The sequence below is a fragment of the Rhagoletis pomonella genome, unplaced genomic scaffold (genome assembly GCF_013731165.1).
Source record: "Rhagoletis pomonella isolate Grant_MI unplaced genomic scaffold, Rhpom_1.0 Rhpom_scaffold_00219, whole genome shotgun sequence".
Lineage (NCBI taxonomy): Eukaryota > Metazoa > Arthropoda > Insecta > Diptera > Tephritidae > Rhagoletis > Rhagoletis pomonella.
The window spans coordinates 42,725-62,520 of record NW_023458773.1 but is presented as its reverse complement, the minus strand read 5'-3'; the positions used below and the strand labels follow the sequence as shown (position 1 = coordinate 62,520).

The following is a 19,796-nucleotide window of genomic DNA, read 5'->3' as shown; positions in this document are numbered from 1 at the left end:
AATTTGGAACTGGTTCGGAACTATAGAAAAAGGGATGCAAAACGAACTAGATCTTATCTGTCGAATTTAGAACTGGTTCGGAACTAGAGCCAAAGGGATGCAACGGGGGATAATTGACACTTCCCAGGACATCGCAATGTTAAATTCGCCAGTCGCTAGCATGCAAAAGAGAATTAACGCGTACTACACCTTTTCCAACTGTATTTCAGAGAAACGTAAATGTATATCAGAAAACCACAAATCTATTTCAGAAAAACTCAAATGTGTTTCAGAAAAGCGTAAATGTATTTCAGATATTCAATATTCCTTTCAGAAAAACGCAAATGTGTTTCAGAAGAACTCAAATGTGTTTCAGAAAACAGCAAATGTATTTTAGATATTCAATATGGCTTTCAGAAAAACGAAAACCTATTTTGGAAAAGCTCAAGTTTTTTTCAGAAAACCACAAATGTATTTCAGAACACCACAAATCTATTTCAGAAAAGCGGAAATGTATTTCAGAAAATTGAAATGTGTTTCAGAAAATCACAAATGTATTTCAGAAAAATACAAATGTATGTATGTTCCCAAAATTTTTATCCCCATCGTCTTCCCAATTAAGTGAGAATTATATAAGCAACGACCAAACAGTACTTGTGAGTGTGCGAATTTATTAAAAAATAAGTAAAAGAATTACATTCCTACAGGCATGTCGCGTAATGCCAAAGCATCAGAGAAAAAATGGATGAGTGTTTTATAGCGCGAGCACAATCCACAGTAGCAATGGTTTCTTTTGCTTCGTGAATTAAGCCTTCCAAGTACTGCAAACGCCTTTCGACCACTCCAGGTCCATTCACAGCGGGAAGTGAAATATGCGTTTTTACGTAAGCTTTTGTTTTCGCCCATACGTTTTCGATGGGGTTGAGCATTGGCGAGTATGGCCCAAGACGCAAAAGTGTAGCCGATCCATTATTGGCGGCAACTTGCTCCAGTCCAGCATGGCAAGGTGCATTGTCGCACACAATAACTAAGTCCGCCAAATTATTTCCCAAACCGGTCCACTTCTCGAGGATCCCCTTCACCCACTCTCCAGCACTCTCTTTTTTAAAAGAGCCGCGTCGCGTTTCCATTGATAACACACCCGCTACGCTTACAGCACCGATTAAATGTACATTTGGTTCTCTTGATGGCGGCAGTATTACTGCTGCTCGCGTCCCAGATCGTGCGCGACCTTTTGCACAACGACAAAACAAGTTAAAATTGGTTTCATCAATGTAAACTATTTACTTTCCTTGCTGAATAAAACCACTCAAAGCTGATACAAATTCGGAACGTTTCTGCTTGTTTTCCAACGTGTTCATCGTCGTTGGTATATGGTGCACGCTTTTGAGGGTGAATAATTTACCCTCTATGTAGTTTGCAGCGGTCGATGTGCAAATACGTTTGCACTTTGGAGACTAACTGCTTTAAGGTGACAGTACAGTCTTCTTCCACCCAACGAACCATTACAGCTACCTCGTTTTCAGTCAGCTTCTTTTCATTCCCTCCACCTCGTTTTTGAGTCACGACTCTGCCGGATTGCACCCATGTGAAAGCAGTTTTATAAACTATATCTAAAGATGATGCTAAACTGCACCAGTCTTCTCCCTTATTAGCGGCCTCAACAATCCGCAATCTGTCCTCGTTGTTATATTTCCTGTAATGAGTTTTTTCCAGAACCTCGTTATATGCACACAAAAATTTTTTATATGCATAAATAGATAAATATAAAATGCTATTTATTTATTTAGATGTATATGTTATTATATGTACGAGTACTTACCTTCAATATTTCCTCGACATATTGGACACTTTTCTTCTACAATGACAGGTCCACTACATTTTGCGTACAATAAATGTCCACATGGAAGCAAACGCACGACTGATTTTCTGCGCATGTCCATCATGCAAATCGTGCAATTATCCTTTAATTCTATTTAATAAATTTATTACTCGTTACCGCATAAAATTACTATTGAATATTAACTGCGTATTTTATAAAATATTTGTTTTTTTAAGTTTATCTCCATGCATACTACATACATTAGTAATTGCATTTTCTAAAGTATATACTTTTATGGATTTCTGAAATACATTTAAGTTTTTCTGAAATACATTTGTGATTTTGTGAAACACATTTACGCTTTTCTGAAACACATTTGAGCTTTTCTGAAAAAGATTTGTGGTTTTCTGAAATACATTTGCGGTTTTCTGAAATAAAATTAAGCTTTTCTGAAATGGGTTTGTGTTTTTCTGAAAGGCATATTGCATATCTGAAACACATTTGCGGTTTTCTGAAACACATCTGAGTTTTTCTGAAACACATTTACGCTTTCCTGAAACACATTTGAGCTTTTCTGAAATAAATTTGTGGTTTTCTGAAATACATTTAGGTTTCTCTGAAATACAGTTGGAAAAGGTGTAGTCAAGGTTCCAAACGTACTAGAACCGAACCAGTTCCGCACTAGTTCGTTTCACTACAGGGTATTGACGTTTTACAAAATTGTTCAAATAATAAATTAAGTGAAGTTCGAGAGAGATTCGTTAAGGTTCAGGAACAAATTTTAAGAAGACGTAATCGAAATAAAACAATGAAATCATATGAACCTGGAGAACGAGTTTTTGTGAGAAGAAATAGGCGACTAGGAAATAAGTTTGGTAAAATTTTTGTGGAAAAGACGATTGAAAGGGATCTTGGAACAACAGTTTTAATCGAAGGGAAAAGAATTCATAAAAGCAATCTCAGATGAATGTTTGCTCGGTATTTTAAAGGTAATACGTACAATTTTACGCAATATATTAATATTTCATTCGATTGCGCTATCAATTTTGATTATTTACAATTTGTGTTAATTCTATTAAATTTATTACTTTTAATATTGTTACTTGTTGACTTATGAATTATAGAATTTTTATTTTTAAGTTATTTCAGCTTGTTATAGTCACACAGTAGAACTAAACCTATTAACTGAAACGAGGACGTTTCTAATTTAAAAAGGGGGAGTAGTTAAGGTATTCTACTGTATGCTTATGGCACTGTCTTCAGAAGAATTAGAAGTTGCTTTGAATAATATATTTTCATGTAAAATGTAAAATGAAAAATTTTGAAATTTGTTTTCAGAATAAAATTTGTTACGAACCCGACAAGATCAGTTGTTAAAATTTAAATTAATTTCGAAGTTTTTTAAGTTATATAAACTGTATTTTTATAAAGAATAAAAAGAGGTTCATGCATTATGAAAAATTCTCTGTGCTTTAGTTGTGATAAGTTGTTTTGTTTTGTTGGCGTACGTTGTAATGATCTCATGATCTCATGTTTTTTATGTTTTTGTTTTTGTCTGTCAAAATAAAATTTCACTGCATCCTTTCGCACGTCGAAATGAAAGGGAAGGGAGCGAGAGGCCCTCCCTAAAGTGTCCCGGTTTGGCAACATAGATATCTGGCAGCCCTAAGCTTTACCCAGTTTTTAGCTTTATTAATGTCAGAAAAAACTAGTTTTGAAACGTAGGCCACAAAATATTGCAACTGCGGAACGATACGGGAAGCGGCTGATATGTAAGCATGCATAATAGTACGATTTTAATTAACTTTTTTAATCTATAAATCAGGGCTGTAGATGGAAAAGTTATATTTTTAATACAGGATTATTTTATAATTTGGATTTCAGGGTAAAAATTTTGTATTCTTAATTATGTTTTGGATAGTTCAGCTCAAAAAAGCAGATAATCTGGTCATAAGTATGTAGCTAAACAAAAACCTAATTGGGTGGTATGTAGTAAAGTTTTTAACGGCAAAATAAATTTTTGTATTAATTGAAACCAACTATTTTATGATAGCTTGGGAATCCCTTAAATATACCGCCTCATCGCGAGAGTCGTGTCGAATGCAAGTCGTTTTTCGAGAGTCGAATCGTAACGAAAATTTCATATCATTGCCTAAAATTTCCAGTCTAATAGTGTATTCAAATTGAAAAACTTGGCAGCACTGCACAGTTTTCGACGATGTTCGTCATTTATTTCTGCACGACATAAATTTGAAGAACTTTTTCCTCGTCACTCCCTGGCGGCAACAATGATCCGTTTCTATGGTGGCAATTTCAAAATGCAATATACGTAGACTTATTTTAGACGAAATACCGTAAAAGCTTACACGCATAATAATATTGGAAAATCACATCCATTGGGCCAATCGTAACACAGGAGAGTTCGATATACTCAATGGAGCAACAGGTCAATTTAACTTGACATTCACCGCACCTTTTCTCACTTGGCGATTTTTGCAACAGTATTTCTACCAATACATATTTTATATATTAGCCAAATCGGATCATCAGTAAGATCTTTAGTAATAACTCAACTACAACGCCAACTGGCGGGTTAAATTGTGAATGTAAAGCATACAGAGACCCACTCAAACACATACAAAAAATTTCGTTAAAATCCGGACACCCATTTAGGAAAATTTCACTCACAAACATTCAAAGATAGCTAAAAGTCGGTACATTTGTAGGCCAGCGCCCTCTTTTCAAATAGCCACATTTTTCTCCATGAGTATGGGCTTGCTTTCATATACATACATATCTTAATACGAAGTTACAGTACTGTACCATGAACACTTCCAGAAATACGTAGTGTTAAAGCCTGGTTTGTATGGGAGGTGCCACACCCCCTTTTACAATAGCTCCATATATTCTCCATGACTATGCGATTAATTTCATATATCACCACACCAAGTTCCAGTACTCTACCAAGAACAATTATAGAGATATGCAATAAGAAAAATTCGACTTGTATGGGAGGTGCCACGGCCGTATAAAGTTCCAGTACTCTACCATGAACACTTCCAGAGATACTTATTATGAAAAATTCGGTTTTTATGGGAGGTGCCACGCCTCCATTTCAAATAGTCCGAATTTTTCTTCATGACTATGCGATTGATTTCGTATATCTCCATACCAGTTCCAGAACTCTACCATGAACATTTCCAGAGATATGCAGTATGAAAAATTCGGTTTGTATCGGAGGTGCCACGCCCCCCTTTTCCAATAACTCCAATTTTTCTTCATGAGTTTGTGATTGCTTTCGTGTATCTCCATACCAAGGTATAGAGCTCTACCATGAACACTTCCAGAGATATGCAGTATGGAAAATTCGGTTTGTATGGGAGTTCTACGCCCCCTATTATATATTGGATTTCTTTTAGCCAGCAACCATCCTTGTGACAAGTGCGGCAGGTGTACGCAATTTCAAGAAAAAATTTTCAGCCATTCTCGAGCTTTGCGAACACAAAAAACGGCTTTCAAAATATATAATAGTATAGATTGTGAAATGTATAAAGGGCAGCAGTCTACCGGATATCCGATCGGATATCCGAATCCGGCTCTTATTTTTCAACTCCAACAATTTATGGTATCCGGAATCCGGTTATCCGGCAAAATCTCTATCCGGCACATCCCTACTAATTACAAATCCTTGTAATTTGAAATTGAGAGTATTTTAATTTCTAAAGGAATGATTACGACCCAGCTCTGCCCATAAATAAAATACTTATAAACTACTACACATTATAGACTAAAAAAATATGTAATAACAAAATTTCGTATATTTTAGTCAAAGAATGTATAGAAAAGCGTACCGGCCGACCCGATACTGAATTAGTACGAGATACGCCTGAAGAAGAGCTTATAATTGAATTAGCACTAATCGCTGCTATTCGTCAACAATTGAAGAAAACACTGGAAGATTTCGAGCAGCAGCAAGTAGAGAATCGCACAGCGCGTCAACGTCTTGAGTACGATTGGAGCGACAAAAAGGAAGCCTACGAAATGGACGCCATTAATGTAGGTCTCAATAATTATTCGAAGACCATAATGTTCCGACCAGGCGCAATACGCCAACCTGCTGAGTGAGTTTTGTGTTCAAAATACAAAAGTGATTACGTAATCTTTATTAAACAAAGATATATTTAGACAAGCCTCCGAGCAGTATTGGGAACATTTTAGTAAAGAAACTTTAGAAGAATGTGAGAAGTGCCGTCAAAAATCAATTAAACTACGCCAGACGCTCAATTCGATATTAATGAATGCCGCACGTGATATTCGTATCCAGGCTAATGTGGTAGAGCGTGCTTTTATAGCTCGCATTAATTGTACTCAAGAAAACCTTCAACGCTTCGAAAACGAATTACATGCTGTGAGTCAGAACTGTTGCTATACATAACAACACGCAATAATAACTCTTAAAGTGGGACAACTAAGTAACATGTAGTTCCAAAAATGTGATATGCAAATTTTGGAACCACGAGCATTTTGTTTTGGTTAGAAATATTTTGGTGTAAATAAGTACGAAATTATTACTTTCAAGACGGAAGTATTTTATGCTCCATAGTTTGATTCCAAGTGCAAACATTAACCCCTCAATGAATCGTTGGGTTTGTGCTAACTGGAGTTAATAGAAGTGCGATATTTTGAACAGTTTTGAAAATTTTGCATTTGTTTATTTAATGTTTTGTTGGTTGTTTTTTATAAAAGTCTAGCTGATTATACAACAGATAAGTATCATAAAAATTCATATTTCAAACTTTGTACAGAAATTATAAGAATTCTATAAAGTTTCACCAAAATTTCAAACTTTTTAATCATTGAGCTCAATAAATTGGAGTAAAGCAAAACGCAAGTTTCAAGCTTCTAAAACATTCTGGTGATTTTTGGAAATTTTTTTTTGGCCGTGTCTTCCGTATAAAAGAAAATTGTCTAACAAATGTACTTTGTACGGAGAAAAGCAAAACACCTTCAACCAAAAAAATTTAAAAAAATAAACGGGATTTTTACTACAGTTTAATAGGCTACAAACCTGCACGCACATGGTGAAATAAATATAAGTTGACGTCACTTACATAACCTCACTTTTTCTGCATGCCAATTGCGGCCATGCATTTTGGGGTAGTAGAAAAAAGTGGAAAAGATTAGGATTATTTTTACTACTTTTCTACTTACTATTTCCCATACATACATATATCAGTGGACCCCACACGAGTTAAGTGAAGCTTGCATCAATAAAATATTTTTTCTGTAAACCAGTGTAATCACAGTTTCACTTTTTCGCTCAAAAGAAATTATTATTACTTAATTTTTATTTTTTCGATCAAATATCGATGGCTGAGTGGAAGATCGACCTATCTCGGCAGCCAGTTCGAAAACGCCCTATCTCTGAAAATTTTTCAACATCGTTCTATCTCAGAAAACTTTTCAAGAACGCCTTACTTCAGAATTTGATTGGAAAACACCCTATCTCAGAATTTTGTTGAATAACGCCCTATCTCAGCTGCCGATTCAAAAACGCCTTAACTCAGCTTATTTTCGTTTGAGATAGGGCGCTTTTGAACCGAATTCTGAGATAGGGCGTTCTTCAACAAAATTCTGAGATAGAGTGTTTTTCAATAAAATTCTGAAATAGGTTGTTTTTCAATAAAATTCTGAAGTAGGGCGTTCTTGAAAAGTTTTCTAAGATAGGGCGTTTTCGATCCGGCTGCCGAGATAGGTCGATCTTCCACTCAGCCATCGATATATTGATTTTAATAATTATTATTCAGTTTAATTTTTCTACCTTAAAATTATTATTTGTAAAACTTAAAAGGCCACTCGGTCGTACCACACACATATGAAGATGGTTAAAACTTAAAAAATATGGACTATTTTCCGTCTTTCATTTATTCATATTAAAACAAGTTAAATTATACCGTTCTCTTTATGGTGGATTTACATGGTATGAAGCCATATGAACTGTTGATACGCTAAACTAGAGGGACTACATGTCCTTATGAGGAATTCAATGATATCGAGTGGGATGCATATAATAGATTTTTTCATATGAAAAATTATGGGGAGATACTGTAAACATACTGTTGTGATACTGTTAAGCATATGAAATTAGAGCAAGTGGGATTTTCATACATCTTCCCATAAAAAGTTTAACAGATGCAGAGATACCAAGGACGTTTTTTCCCATTTTGATGCCTTTTTTAATATAAAACCCACCGAAAAGGAGGAAAGCGGCAACTCCGCCATCACATACATGTCAAATGTAGGAATTTTAAAAATTAAAAACAATAAACAAACAATTTGAAACCAACAAAAAATCTTAGTACTAGATCTTTTTCAATAGAAACGACTCACGTATGGTGGACAATAAAAATACAAAGCACTATGATAACAAGACATTACACAACATTTTAATGAGCCTTTATATCACATTTAAGTAAACATAAGCCTATATTTTTTCAAAACTATAGAAGGTATGTATACTTCTCCCTTTTATTTTTTCATACAGTTGATGCTTCTTTCTGGCTTTTACAAAATGCAGGGATATCACACTTATTTCGGTACAATATGATCGTAATGTATTTTCTAATTTCGAAAAGAAAAAACATCCCACGAAAATGTTTGCCATTGTAGAACAATAAGTGTATATTTGTAAACTAATGTAAAGAAAGGAGTGTCATATCTTAAAAGGTTGGGAGAATTAACGAAACAAACAAACATTTTATGGTCTTATGTTTCCTTCAAACCGCATTGCTATTTTTTCTAACTCTTCCTTTTGTTTAGCGCTGTAACCGCTCAAGTTATATTATTTAATTTATACATGTGAGTTATTTTCAATGAGCATTTTTTCATTTGCTCCTGAATTTTGGGTACATTTTCTTATAGTACCTCTCATTATTTTTTATATTACATATCGATGGCTGAGTGGAAGATCGACTTATCTCAGTAGCCAGTTCGAAAACACCCTATCTCAGAAAACTTTTCAAGAATGCCCTACTTCAGAATTTGATTGAAAACACCCTATCTTAGCTGCCGATTCAAAAAGGCCCTATCTCAGCTTATTTTCAATGTATTTTCGTTTGAGATAGGGCGTTTTTGAACCGGATTATGAAATAAGGCGTTATTCAACCAAATTCTGAGATAGAGTGTTTTTAAATAAAATTCTGAAGTAGGGCGTTTTTGAAAAGTTTTCTGAGATAGGGCGTTTTCGAACTGGCTGCCGAGATAGGTCGATATTCCACTCAGCCAGCGATATATACACTCCGCTGTTCGCTGTCGCTCCTCTATTGGTAATAGTAAACCTCCGAGTGTATTCTGTCATGAAAACAGCTTCTCATAAAAATACAATTGCCGTTCGGAGTCGGCGTAAAACTGCCCTTCCCCTTTGTGTGACAAAATCAAGGTGCACGCCCCATATGGGAGGAGAAGCTAGGCCAAACACTAACATATTGTGTAAGCGCCAACCTGTATATCGTCGTTTAAAGTAAAAAATCGCGTATCGTGGTTGTGCAAAACCTCGTAACTGACATTTGTGCCAAAAAAAGATATTTGCTCACCGGAAGCTCCTATCATCAAGGCCTTAATCATTTATAATAAAATTTTGATACTTAGACATAAGAAGAGATAATTAAGTTTAAAAGAGGGAACCGTTTTGAATTATGAGAAATTTTACTCTCTCCTATAAAATTTAGGCAACCTCACGTACAAGGTTTTGCATTTTCTTGATGCGCGGTTTTGTACTTTAAATGACGATATGTAAAAGTGTTGCATACATATTTTGGTGCCTTTTCAAGTATAAAATCCATTGAGAAACCGAAAGAAAACGGCATCCCTATGATTTCAACTTATGCCAAACGTTTTTAATATGAAAGACAAAAAACGTAAACAAGCAATTTCTGAACAAAAAACTGTTTATCCACAAAGATGTTTAAACGGAAGCATTACACATTTGAAAAAATAGCAAACCGCAAGGCTTTATTGGCAGTAGGTCCTTTTTAAAGCACATTAAAAATAAAATAAGCTTCTAGTTTCGAAGTTAGCACAAAATGAAATTTTTTTGTTTGTTGTTTACAAAAAAAATACTTGCCAAGTATATAAGTCAAAAATGTTAAATATATATAGCTTTCATTCATTTGTTTATAGAGTTGGTGCTTCTTTTATAGGAAAATTCATACGGCTTATTTATTTATTTATTTGGTCTACAGAAAAATGTTTTCTTACAGACAAATGAGAATAGAAAATTTAGATACATAGTAATTTATAATAATAATATTAATAATAATAATAACAGCATAAAATAGCAGGTTTGGTAGCTGGCGAGGCCTAGTCTTCAGTCTACTTTTGTGTGGGCGGAAACGAGGTCTGTTGATTAAGGTCGGTGAGGCCGGGTTTCCGATCCTTGTTCCCGAAGACATTACTTTGTATGTGTGGCAGGCGGAAAGCTCTGGTTTCCGCTCCGCGCTATGAACAAGCTGTTGCACATGGTCGGAAAGAACGAGTTTCCGATCCATGTTCCCGAAGTCATTACTTTGAATGTGTGGCAGGCGGAAAGCTCTAGTTTCCACTCCGCATTGTGGACAAGCTGTTCAGCATGGTCGGAAAGAACGAGTTTCCGATCCATGTTCCCGAAGTCATTACTTTAAGTGTGTGGCAGGCGGAAAGCTCTAGTTTTCGCTCCGCGCTGTGGACAAGCTGTTGATCATGGTCGGAAAGGCCGAGTTTACGATCCATGCTCGTATTGTCTTACGCGGTCGCGAAAATATACGAAGCCGATTACAGTTGTACTAAGCAGTCATATTATCATCATATATCATTGTGTAATTTATCGTTCCCGGTTAAAGATATTAATTTATTTAGTTACAAAAAAGCGATTCACGTTTACGTTTACCTCATAAACTGAACAGAAATACAGTTCACCAGCTGGACGATAAGGTGCAATGTAAAGGTTTTCATGTTATTTATTCAAAATCTCAAGTAAGGTTTTCTTAATGGTAAAATGTGAGTCGGAGGTGTTAAAATAGTCGTAATGCTTATTAAAGTCCTGGCATAGGCAACGAAAAGCATCATGCATTTCAAAATTTGTTCTACAAATAGTTAACTTAATGGGCTTGTAATGTCTAGAAGGCCTAGAAGGAATACATAACGTGATCTGGTTCAGTGGAAAGGGACTATTGACCATCCCGTTCAAGATCTTAACCATGAACAAAACCCGAGCATCTCTCTATGGCTGTGCAGCGTTGGCAAATGTATGAGCTTCAAGCGGCTTTTGTACGGTGGGAGATATAATGTCGAATCCCAAGGCAAATTATTTAATGCGAATAATAAGAATTGTTTCTGTACCGACTCGAGTCTGTCAGAGTGCGTTTGATATCTAGGGTTCCATACGACGGACCCATATTCTAAGATCGGCCTGACTAGGGAGGTGAAGAGAGCTGTAGTGGCATAAGGATCTCTGAATTCTTTAGCCCAACGTTTGATGAAAGCCAAGACGCCCTTGGCTCTATTAACATAAGAGTTTACATGGGACTTGAAATCAAGCGTAGAGTCCATGGTTACGCCTAGATTAATGAAATTAGTTACCTGATCAACACTATCTTCACAAATGCGGTAGCTATATGATTGAAAGGGTTTTCTAGAGAAACACATAAATTTACACTTTTGCAAGTTAAGTGACATAGAATTTACTTCGCACCATTTAAACACATTACTAAGGTCCACCTGTAATTGTTTCCTGTCTCCTGGGGCACCAATGAACTTAAAAAACTTAATGTCGTCTGCATACATTAAGCAATTCGAATACTTCAAAATATTTGGAAGATCGTTGATGAATAAAATAAACAGAAGGGGACCAAGGGACCTTGAGGTACACCTGACGTCACATGAATTACACGAGATGAACATTTTTTAAAGATAACCCTCTGTTTCCTGCCCATTAAATAAGAAGAAAGCCAGCGCAGCAGGATTGGAGGGAAACCAATTTTATCAAGTTTGTATATTAGAGTTGAATGAGATACTTTATCAAAAGCCTTGCTAAAATCAATGTCAATGACGTCAGTTTGATAATTACTTTCGAAACCATTGTTCACATTTGTAGTGAATTCAAGAAGGTTTGATACAGTTGATTTATCTTTACAAAAGCCGTGTTGTGATACATCGATAACGGGTGTTATGGAATAAGATAGTTCTTCCGTAACGATTTCTTCAAATAATTTAGGAATGGCACACAGCTTAGCGATTTCCCTATAATTCGCAATATTCGACCTGCTTCCATTTTAATAAAGCGCCAAGATATACGACTCCTTCCACAAAGAGGGGAAAACTCCTTGCTTTAGAGAAGCATTGAAGATGTTTGTTAATGGCTTATATAGATAATCAGCACAACTTATTATGACACAGGAGGGAATACCATCCGGGCTACTTAGAAAATAATTTTTTAAACTATTCAAATGAAGGAGAACATTGTCAGCGGAGATTGAAGGAATACGGATGTGGTCAAACTGTGGGAGTGGAAAAGGATAGCTAGAAAAATTGAAAAGGCAATAACTTCTACCGCTTAGACTTTGTTGCTTTTTCAATTTTTCCTAATAAACAATCGTGGTACAAAGCTCAATAAAAATATTAAAAACAAGTAAGAAAGTCTAAGTTCGGTCGAAGCCGAACATTAAATACCCGGCGCAAGTATTAAATGCATATATGTTTTTTCACCTTTCCGAAACCTTCCGCTAGATGGTAAGCCGGGGTGTATCAATTTTGAGTAAATTAGCGTCCTTCAGTTTCGAAATATTGAAGTTTCAAGCATTTCTGAAAATTAACCGTTATATGAGAAGCGGCCATTATTTTAGTCCGATTTCAATAATTTTCAACGTTTTGCTTATATGTGGCAAGCAACAATAACCACACCGAGTTTGGTACAAATTGGTAGAACGGTTACCGATATACTTATATGAGATCATAAGTGGGCGGTGCCACGCCCATTTTCCAAAGTTTTACCATAATCGTATTTCTTGGTAAAGAATTGTTGCAAGCATCAATTTTGAATAAATTAGCTTCAATATTTACTGATTTATCGAATATTTTGTATTTCTCTAAATTACCGTTATATGGGATGTGGGCGTGGTTATTGTCCGATTTTGCTGTGCCAAGGCCAACAACTGTGCAAAGTTTGGAAGAAATTGGTGCAGCGGTTACCAAGATATACACATGTAACCATAAGTGGGCGTGGCTACGCCCATTTTCCAAAAATTTATAATATTCTTATTTTTCGTCTAAAACTTACTATAAATATCAATTTTGAGTGAATAATCTCCAGTAGTTACTAAAATATCGCAGTTTTCGTATTTCTGAAAATTACCGTTATATGGGAAGTAGGCGTGGTTATTGAGCGATTTTAAAAATTTTCGGCCATTTGGTATGATGTGCGAAGGCTAATAACTGTGCCCAGTTGGGAAGAAATTGGTGTAGCGGTTACCAAGTTATACACATGTAACCATAAGTGGGCGTGGCTACGCCCATTTTCCAAAAATTTATAATATTCTTATTTTTCGTCTAAAAATTATTGTAAATATCAATTTTGAGTGAATTATCTTCAGTAGTTACTAAAATATCGCAGTTTTCGTATTTCTGGAAATTACCGTTATATGGGAAGTGGGCGTGGTTAAAGTCCGATTTCGCCCATTTTCAATACCAACCTATCTTGGATTAAGGGAAACCTACATAGCAAATTTCGTTGAGATATCTCAATTTTTGCTCGAGTTATCGTGTACACGTACGGACGGACAGACGGACAGACGGACGGACAGACAGACATGGTTTAATCAATTTCTTTTTTCATCCTGATCATTTATGTATACATTTGGGTATATCTATCTCGATTCGTTTTGGCTGTTACAAACAACCGTTATGTGAACAAAATTAATATACCCTTGTGCACAAGTGCGCTCGGGTATAAAAATACAATTTTAGCAAGTCACAATAACATTGACAAATGGATAGCTAGAAGTTTTTTCATTTGGCTCGACAGAATAGTTCGATTCAAAATAATTTGCAAACATATCAGCAATCATATCATCATCACCAGAAATAACATCATCTAATTTCAGTGTTGAGGCAAACCCATTTATTTTACGTTTTGAGTTAACAAAATGATAAAATGACTTGGGATTAGAAACGATGTTAATGCGAGTTTTATTAATGTAATTCCTGTAACATTTTCTGTTTAAGGCATTGTATTTATGACGAAGGATGGAGTACGCGGCGTAGTGAGAAGACAGGCCTGATTTTTTATAAAGTTTAAATGATTTAGTTTTCTGATTTTTTAAATGTTTTAGCTCTGAGTTAAACCACAACGAGTTACGAGGTCCGGTATTTTCCTTAACAAGAGGAATGAGTTTACTGAATATATTATTCAAGATTTTATTAAAGTGTAAGACACTGTTCTCAACATCCCCATCGTACTCAGGCCAGATTATTTCAGATATAGCTGTTTTAAGCTTGTCGTAGTTAGCGTATTTGAAAGATTATCGGCGACCTTTCGGCTTTCTAGTTTCAGGACAATAAAATGAATCGTAGGATGGTGCCAAGGACAACTCAAGTGGTGGGTGATAAGGGTCTTTAGGTATAACTAAATGATCGCCCCGTATAATAGTGCATTTATCAGTATCATCAATAAACGCTAAATCAAGACATTTACCTAAGTTGTTGATAACAGAATTAATCTGAGATAGACCAAGATCGGAAAGTTCGTTAAGAAATTGGTTAAGTACATCCCGAGAAGAATTTGGCACCAGAATTCCATCCACCGAATCCCAGGAAACACACGCTTGATTGAAATCACCCAACACAACAATCGAATCGGAGGGCTTGACCATGGCAAATAAAGAGAGCAATAATGAAGAATGTTTGAAGTAAACCGAAGGGTTAGAGTTTGGTGGAATATAAATTGCAACAAGAAAAACTCTACATGAGGGGCACCGTATTCTAACACAGAGGAATTCAACATCATCTGAACCTGTGAACGCAACTTTTTCAGATGAAAAGTCGGTCTGAACAGCTATTTAAACACCCCCACCTTTTCTATCTAAGCGATCATTTCTAAATATTTCAAACTTACTACACAATATTTCACTATTAAACACATTCGGTTTAAGCCAAGTTTCAGTAAAAACCAAAATTTCATAATTTAAATCAAAAGACTTTAAGTACAGCTCAGTTAATTTAGTATTTAGACCCCTAACATTTTGGTAATAAATATTGAAGAAAAAATTACTTATAAGTTTTTTGATCCTGAGGAGGGAATTTGAACAGTATTTTCATTCCGAGCTGGAGGTTTAAACTCAAACTCACGAACTAAAGAAAGAATTGAAACTTATTAATTCCTTATTCAAGCCGGGAGTAGGCAAAGGATCAATGAGCGGAGTGTCAATGTCTAAAGCAATGGGATTAGGAACAATGCTGTCTCCTCCATGCTTCCGCTTTTTTTGAAGCTTGTTTAAGCTTGGGTGATGGAGAGGATGAAGATTCAATGCACTTAAAGTCTTTAAATGCATCTTCATAGTGCTTAAACTTTTCGTTTAGAAGTTTTAACTCCATACCCAACTCCTGGAAGCCACTTCTGGCGCTCCTAAACATTTTACAAAGCTCAACTTCGGTTGGTCTGCACTTGGGGCAAGACCAACGAACACCTTTGTTATCGGTTATGATATCGGCCACCCTACCATTGAGACCAGCCTTTTACGTGAGCTAAGTCATCACACAACAAACACGCAACGCAACGCTTTAAGTCGTTTTTAATGTTACATTTTTCAAAACAGCAGGATTAATACATTGCAGCGCGAAGTATGTAGTAACAATTTGTATGTACAAGAAAAACTCACAGTGTACGCTTTTAGTACGATAGCAGCAAAGATGAGCGTTTGAGAGACACAGAAGTCTAGGTATTGTAAGTTCAATGGTTAGAAACCGTGCTGAACTTAAGAGTTTTAAAGCCACTGAGCCAAAAAGCTTAAAAGTATAAAAGCAAACCAAAATCAGCTGTTTGCAGGAAAATTATTTAATCGATGATAAGCAAAATGTATGATAAATAGCGGAAGATGGGAAAATGCACTCTCACGCAAAACAACAATAATGCACCAAAAGAGGAAAATATGCACAAGGAATGACAAGAATATTAATTTTTAATTATTAATCCACGCACTTTATGTCTAAAACACAACAATTTATTGGAGCTTGGCTTCAAATAGCTTTTTCAGTATAAATTACACAAATTAGAACTGCTTAGCACTTAGATAAACAAAGTAACTTTAGAAATTCTTTCAAACGAATGTTTAAGCGACCGCACAGTACGAACGTGAACCAAAGATATACCTAGCAAAATGCTATCGAAAAAGAATTAATAAAATTTATTTTTTCCTTGTTTCTTGAACTTCGCGACCTTCGGAAAATGATGATTATGAACAGATTCATATCATGTAAATGCACCATTATTTAATTATTCTTAAATTCTAATGAAAATGACATATTAGCCCGTATGGACTTTTATTTGTATGTTTTCCTTAAGTTCTGAAGTACATGTATATGCGTACTTAGTTTTTAAATATCTAAACTTTAGAGGGAATTTTATTACGACCTTTATTTTCGCTACCATTTAAAAATTACATTTCTGAATTCTATCAGTTATATTATAAAATAATTATGCGTTTAAGTTGTTAGCCATCCGAGACACTGCTCCAATAATATGTTGGATATGTATAGTATATGTCAGAAGGAATTAAAGGGGTCATGTGACTTGTGGTACCGAAGTTATGGCTGATAAAAAATTCCACGGCTATATAAAGTGCTACGCTCTCTTTTACAAACTCATTTATATAAACCTTACTATAAGCACCTACCATAGATACATATCTCTGCATACAATGTCATGTTTATGTGACTTATGGTTCCGAAGTTATAACTGGTAAATATTCCACGCCTTTGGGATTCGCCGAGCTTCCTTTCACAGTCTCATTTATATATATACCTTACTATAAGCACCTACAATAGATATGTCTGCATACCAAATTTCAGGTTCATTCACATTTATACATATATATAGATAGATTATCGCTCAAAATTTCCAATGAATTTGAAACGAAAGCAAAAGCGAAACAAACAAACAGTATACCTGCGCAAACTTTTCTCACAAAATTGTCTGCTCCATTTTTTGTTCCATTTTGTCCAGAAATGAGATTGGAATAAATAGAGTAAGCATTACTGTAACGCTGGTATGCCTAAAGTGCCAAAATTACAACAACCACCCCCTAAGTGACAGCACCTTATTATTAATTAACCATGCTGCACGCATAAAAAAGGGTGAAATTTTGGTGAAAACTTTTCAACTTTTTAAATTTTTGTTCAAAGTTTAAAATGTGGATTTATATGGCGTTTCTTGTATAGAGTGGTAAAGGTTTATAAAAGTACTAAACATTAAGGACCGAATTCACAGTGCATAGTTAAACCCAGTGATGGGCAAAATTGTATTTACTAAGTATTAAATACTAAGTACAAAAGTATTTAGGTATTTTGTGTTGTTATAAATACCAAAGTACTATCTACTTAGGTATTTAGGAGCTGCTAAATACCCAAGTACTATTTACTTAGGTATTTAGGAGCTGCTAAATACCCAAGTAAACAATTCTTAGGTATTTAGGTGGTGCTAAATACTCAAGTAAAAAGTATTTAGGTATTTAGGAGCTATTAGATATTAAAGTAAGAAAAACTTGAGTATTAAGGAGCTGCTATATATCAAAGTACAAAAGACGAAAGTATTTAGTGGGCGCTAAATACTCTGGTCCAAAGTACTCATGTACCTTGGGGATGCAAAATACTTTCACTAAAGTACCAAGGTATTTAGTCGATGGCTAAATACTTTCAAACTAAATACTGTATAATTTAGGAGAAATTTAGAGAATTAACACCTCACCTTACACTCACCTCAACTTACTTTACTACAACTCACTTCACCTCTCCTCAAATCAACTCACCACACCTCACCTAAACTCACCACACCTCAATTTGGGAGCTGTTTCTGCATTTGAGAGATTCGTCAAACTAAATCAGGATTTTCAAGACTATTTCGGAGTTTTCGGGACTATTTTGGGATTTTCGAAGCTATTTCGTAATTCTTTAGGGATTCCCGGATTCGGGATTCTCGGAACTAATATCGGGATTTTCGAAACGACTTTAAATATATTTAGGGATTTTTGGAACTAGTTTCGGGATTTTTGGGACTTTCGAGATTCTCGGAGTTAATAGCGGGACTTTCGGGAATATTTCGGAATTTTCGGGATTTTTGGGACTCCTGGACTATTTTTGGATTTTTAAGACTAATTTCAAATTTTTGGGACTTTCCGGACTATTTCCAGATTTTTGGGACTAATTTCGGATTTATGGGGTTTTTGGGATTCTCCGGAATAATTTCGGGACTGTTGGGACCTTCGGGACTATTTAGGGATTTTTGGGGCTCTCGGGATTATTTCGGGATTATCGGGAGTAATTTAGGTATTTTTGGGACTTTCGAGACTATTTTCAAATTTGTGGGACTTATTTAGGATTTTTGGGACTTTCGGGTCTATTTCGAGATTGTCGGGAGTAATTTCGGGACTTTCGGGCAGTCTCCTGATTTTGGGGACTTTTGGACTATTTCGGGATTCTCAGGAATAACTTCAGATTTTCGGGATTTTTGGGACTTTGTTTTGGATTTTTGGGACTTTCGAGATCATTTCGGGATTTTTGGAACTAATTTAGGAACTATGGAACTTTCGGAACTATTTCAGGATTTTTGGGACTTTCGGGACTGTTTCGTAATTCGCGGAACTGATTTTGCGATTTTTGGAACTAATTTCTGGGCTTTCGGGAGTATATCGATTTTTTTGGGACTTCTTTTGGAATTTTGAGACTTTCGGGACCATTTCGGGATTTTACGGGAGTATTTCGGAATTTTTGGAACTAATTTCGGATTTTTGGGACTTTCGGGACTACTTCTCCATTTTTGGGACTAATTTAGGAATTTTGGGATTTTGAGAACTAATTCGGGGTTTTTGGGACCTGTTTTCGGATTTTTGGGACTCTCGGAACGATCTCGGGATTAAAGGGAGTAATTTTGGTATTTTTGGGACTTTCGAGACTATTTCCAGATTTTTGGAGCTTTTGGGTCTATTTCGAGATAGTCGGGAGTAATTTCGGTATTTTTGGGTGTATTTCGAAATTATTTGAACTTTCGGGCCCATTTCGGGATTCTCGGAACTGTTTTCGGGACTTTTGGGTTTCAGGAGTATTTCGGGATTTTTGGGACTTTTGGAACTATTACAGAATTTTGGGACTTATTTCAGATTTTTGGAACTTTCGGGACTAGTTCGGGATTATCGGGAGTAATTTTGGTATTTGTGGGACACTCGGGACTATTTCCAGAATTTTGGGACTAATTTAGGATTTTTGGAACTTTCGGGCCTATTTCGAGATTATCGGGAGTAATTTCGGGATTTTCGGACTTTCGAGACTATTTCCAAATTTTTGGGACTAATTTCGGATTTTTGGGACTTTCGGGAGAAATTTAGGTATTTTTGGGACTTACGGGACTATTTACAGAATTTTGCGACTTATTTCGGATTTTTGGAACATTCGGGTCTATTTCGGGATTGTCGGGAGGAATTTCGGAATTTTTGGGACTTTCGGGAGTATTTAGAAATTTTTGGGTTAATTTAGGAACTTTGGGACTTTCGGAACTATTTCAAGATTTTTGGTATTTTCGGGACTATTTCGTAATTCGCGGAACTGATTTTGCGATTTTTGGAACTAATTTCTGGGCTTTCGGGAGTATATCGATTTTTTGGGACTTCTTTTGGAATTTTGAGACTTTCGGGACCATTTCGGGGTTTTTCGGGATTTTTGGACTAATTTCGGATTTTTGGAACTTTTAGGACTATTC

At 35.6% G+C, this 19,796-nt stretch overlaps 1 protein-coding gene across 1 annotated transcript in view; it reads left to right on the top strand.

Moving 5' to 3' along the window:
- Positions 1–226: 226 nt before the first annotated feature.
- The window catches only part of LOC118750388 (tektin-4), a 53,013-nt gene continuing 33,443 nt past the window's right edge, over positions 227–19,796 (top strand). The window contains exons 1-3 of the mRNA XM_036485108.1: positions 227–492; positions 5,628–5,922; positions 5,987–6,209. Of these exons, the coding sequence (XP_036341001.1) occupies positions 324–492; positions 5,628–5,922; positions 5,987–6,209 (687 nt within the window). The 5' untranslated portion in view covers positions 227–323. The remainder of the gene's footprint in view (positions 493–5,627; positions 5,923–5,986; positions 6,210–19,796) is intronic.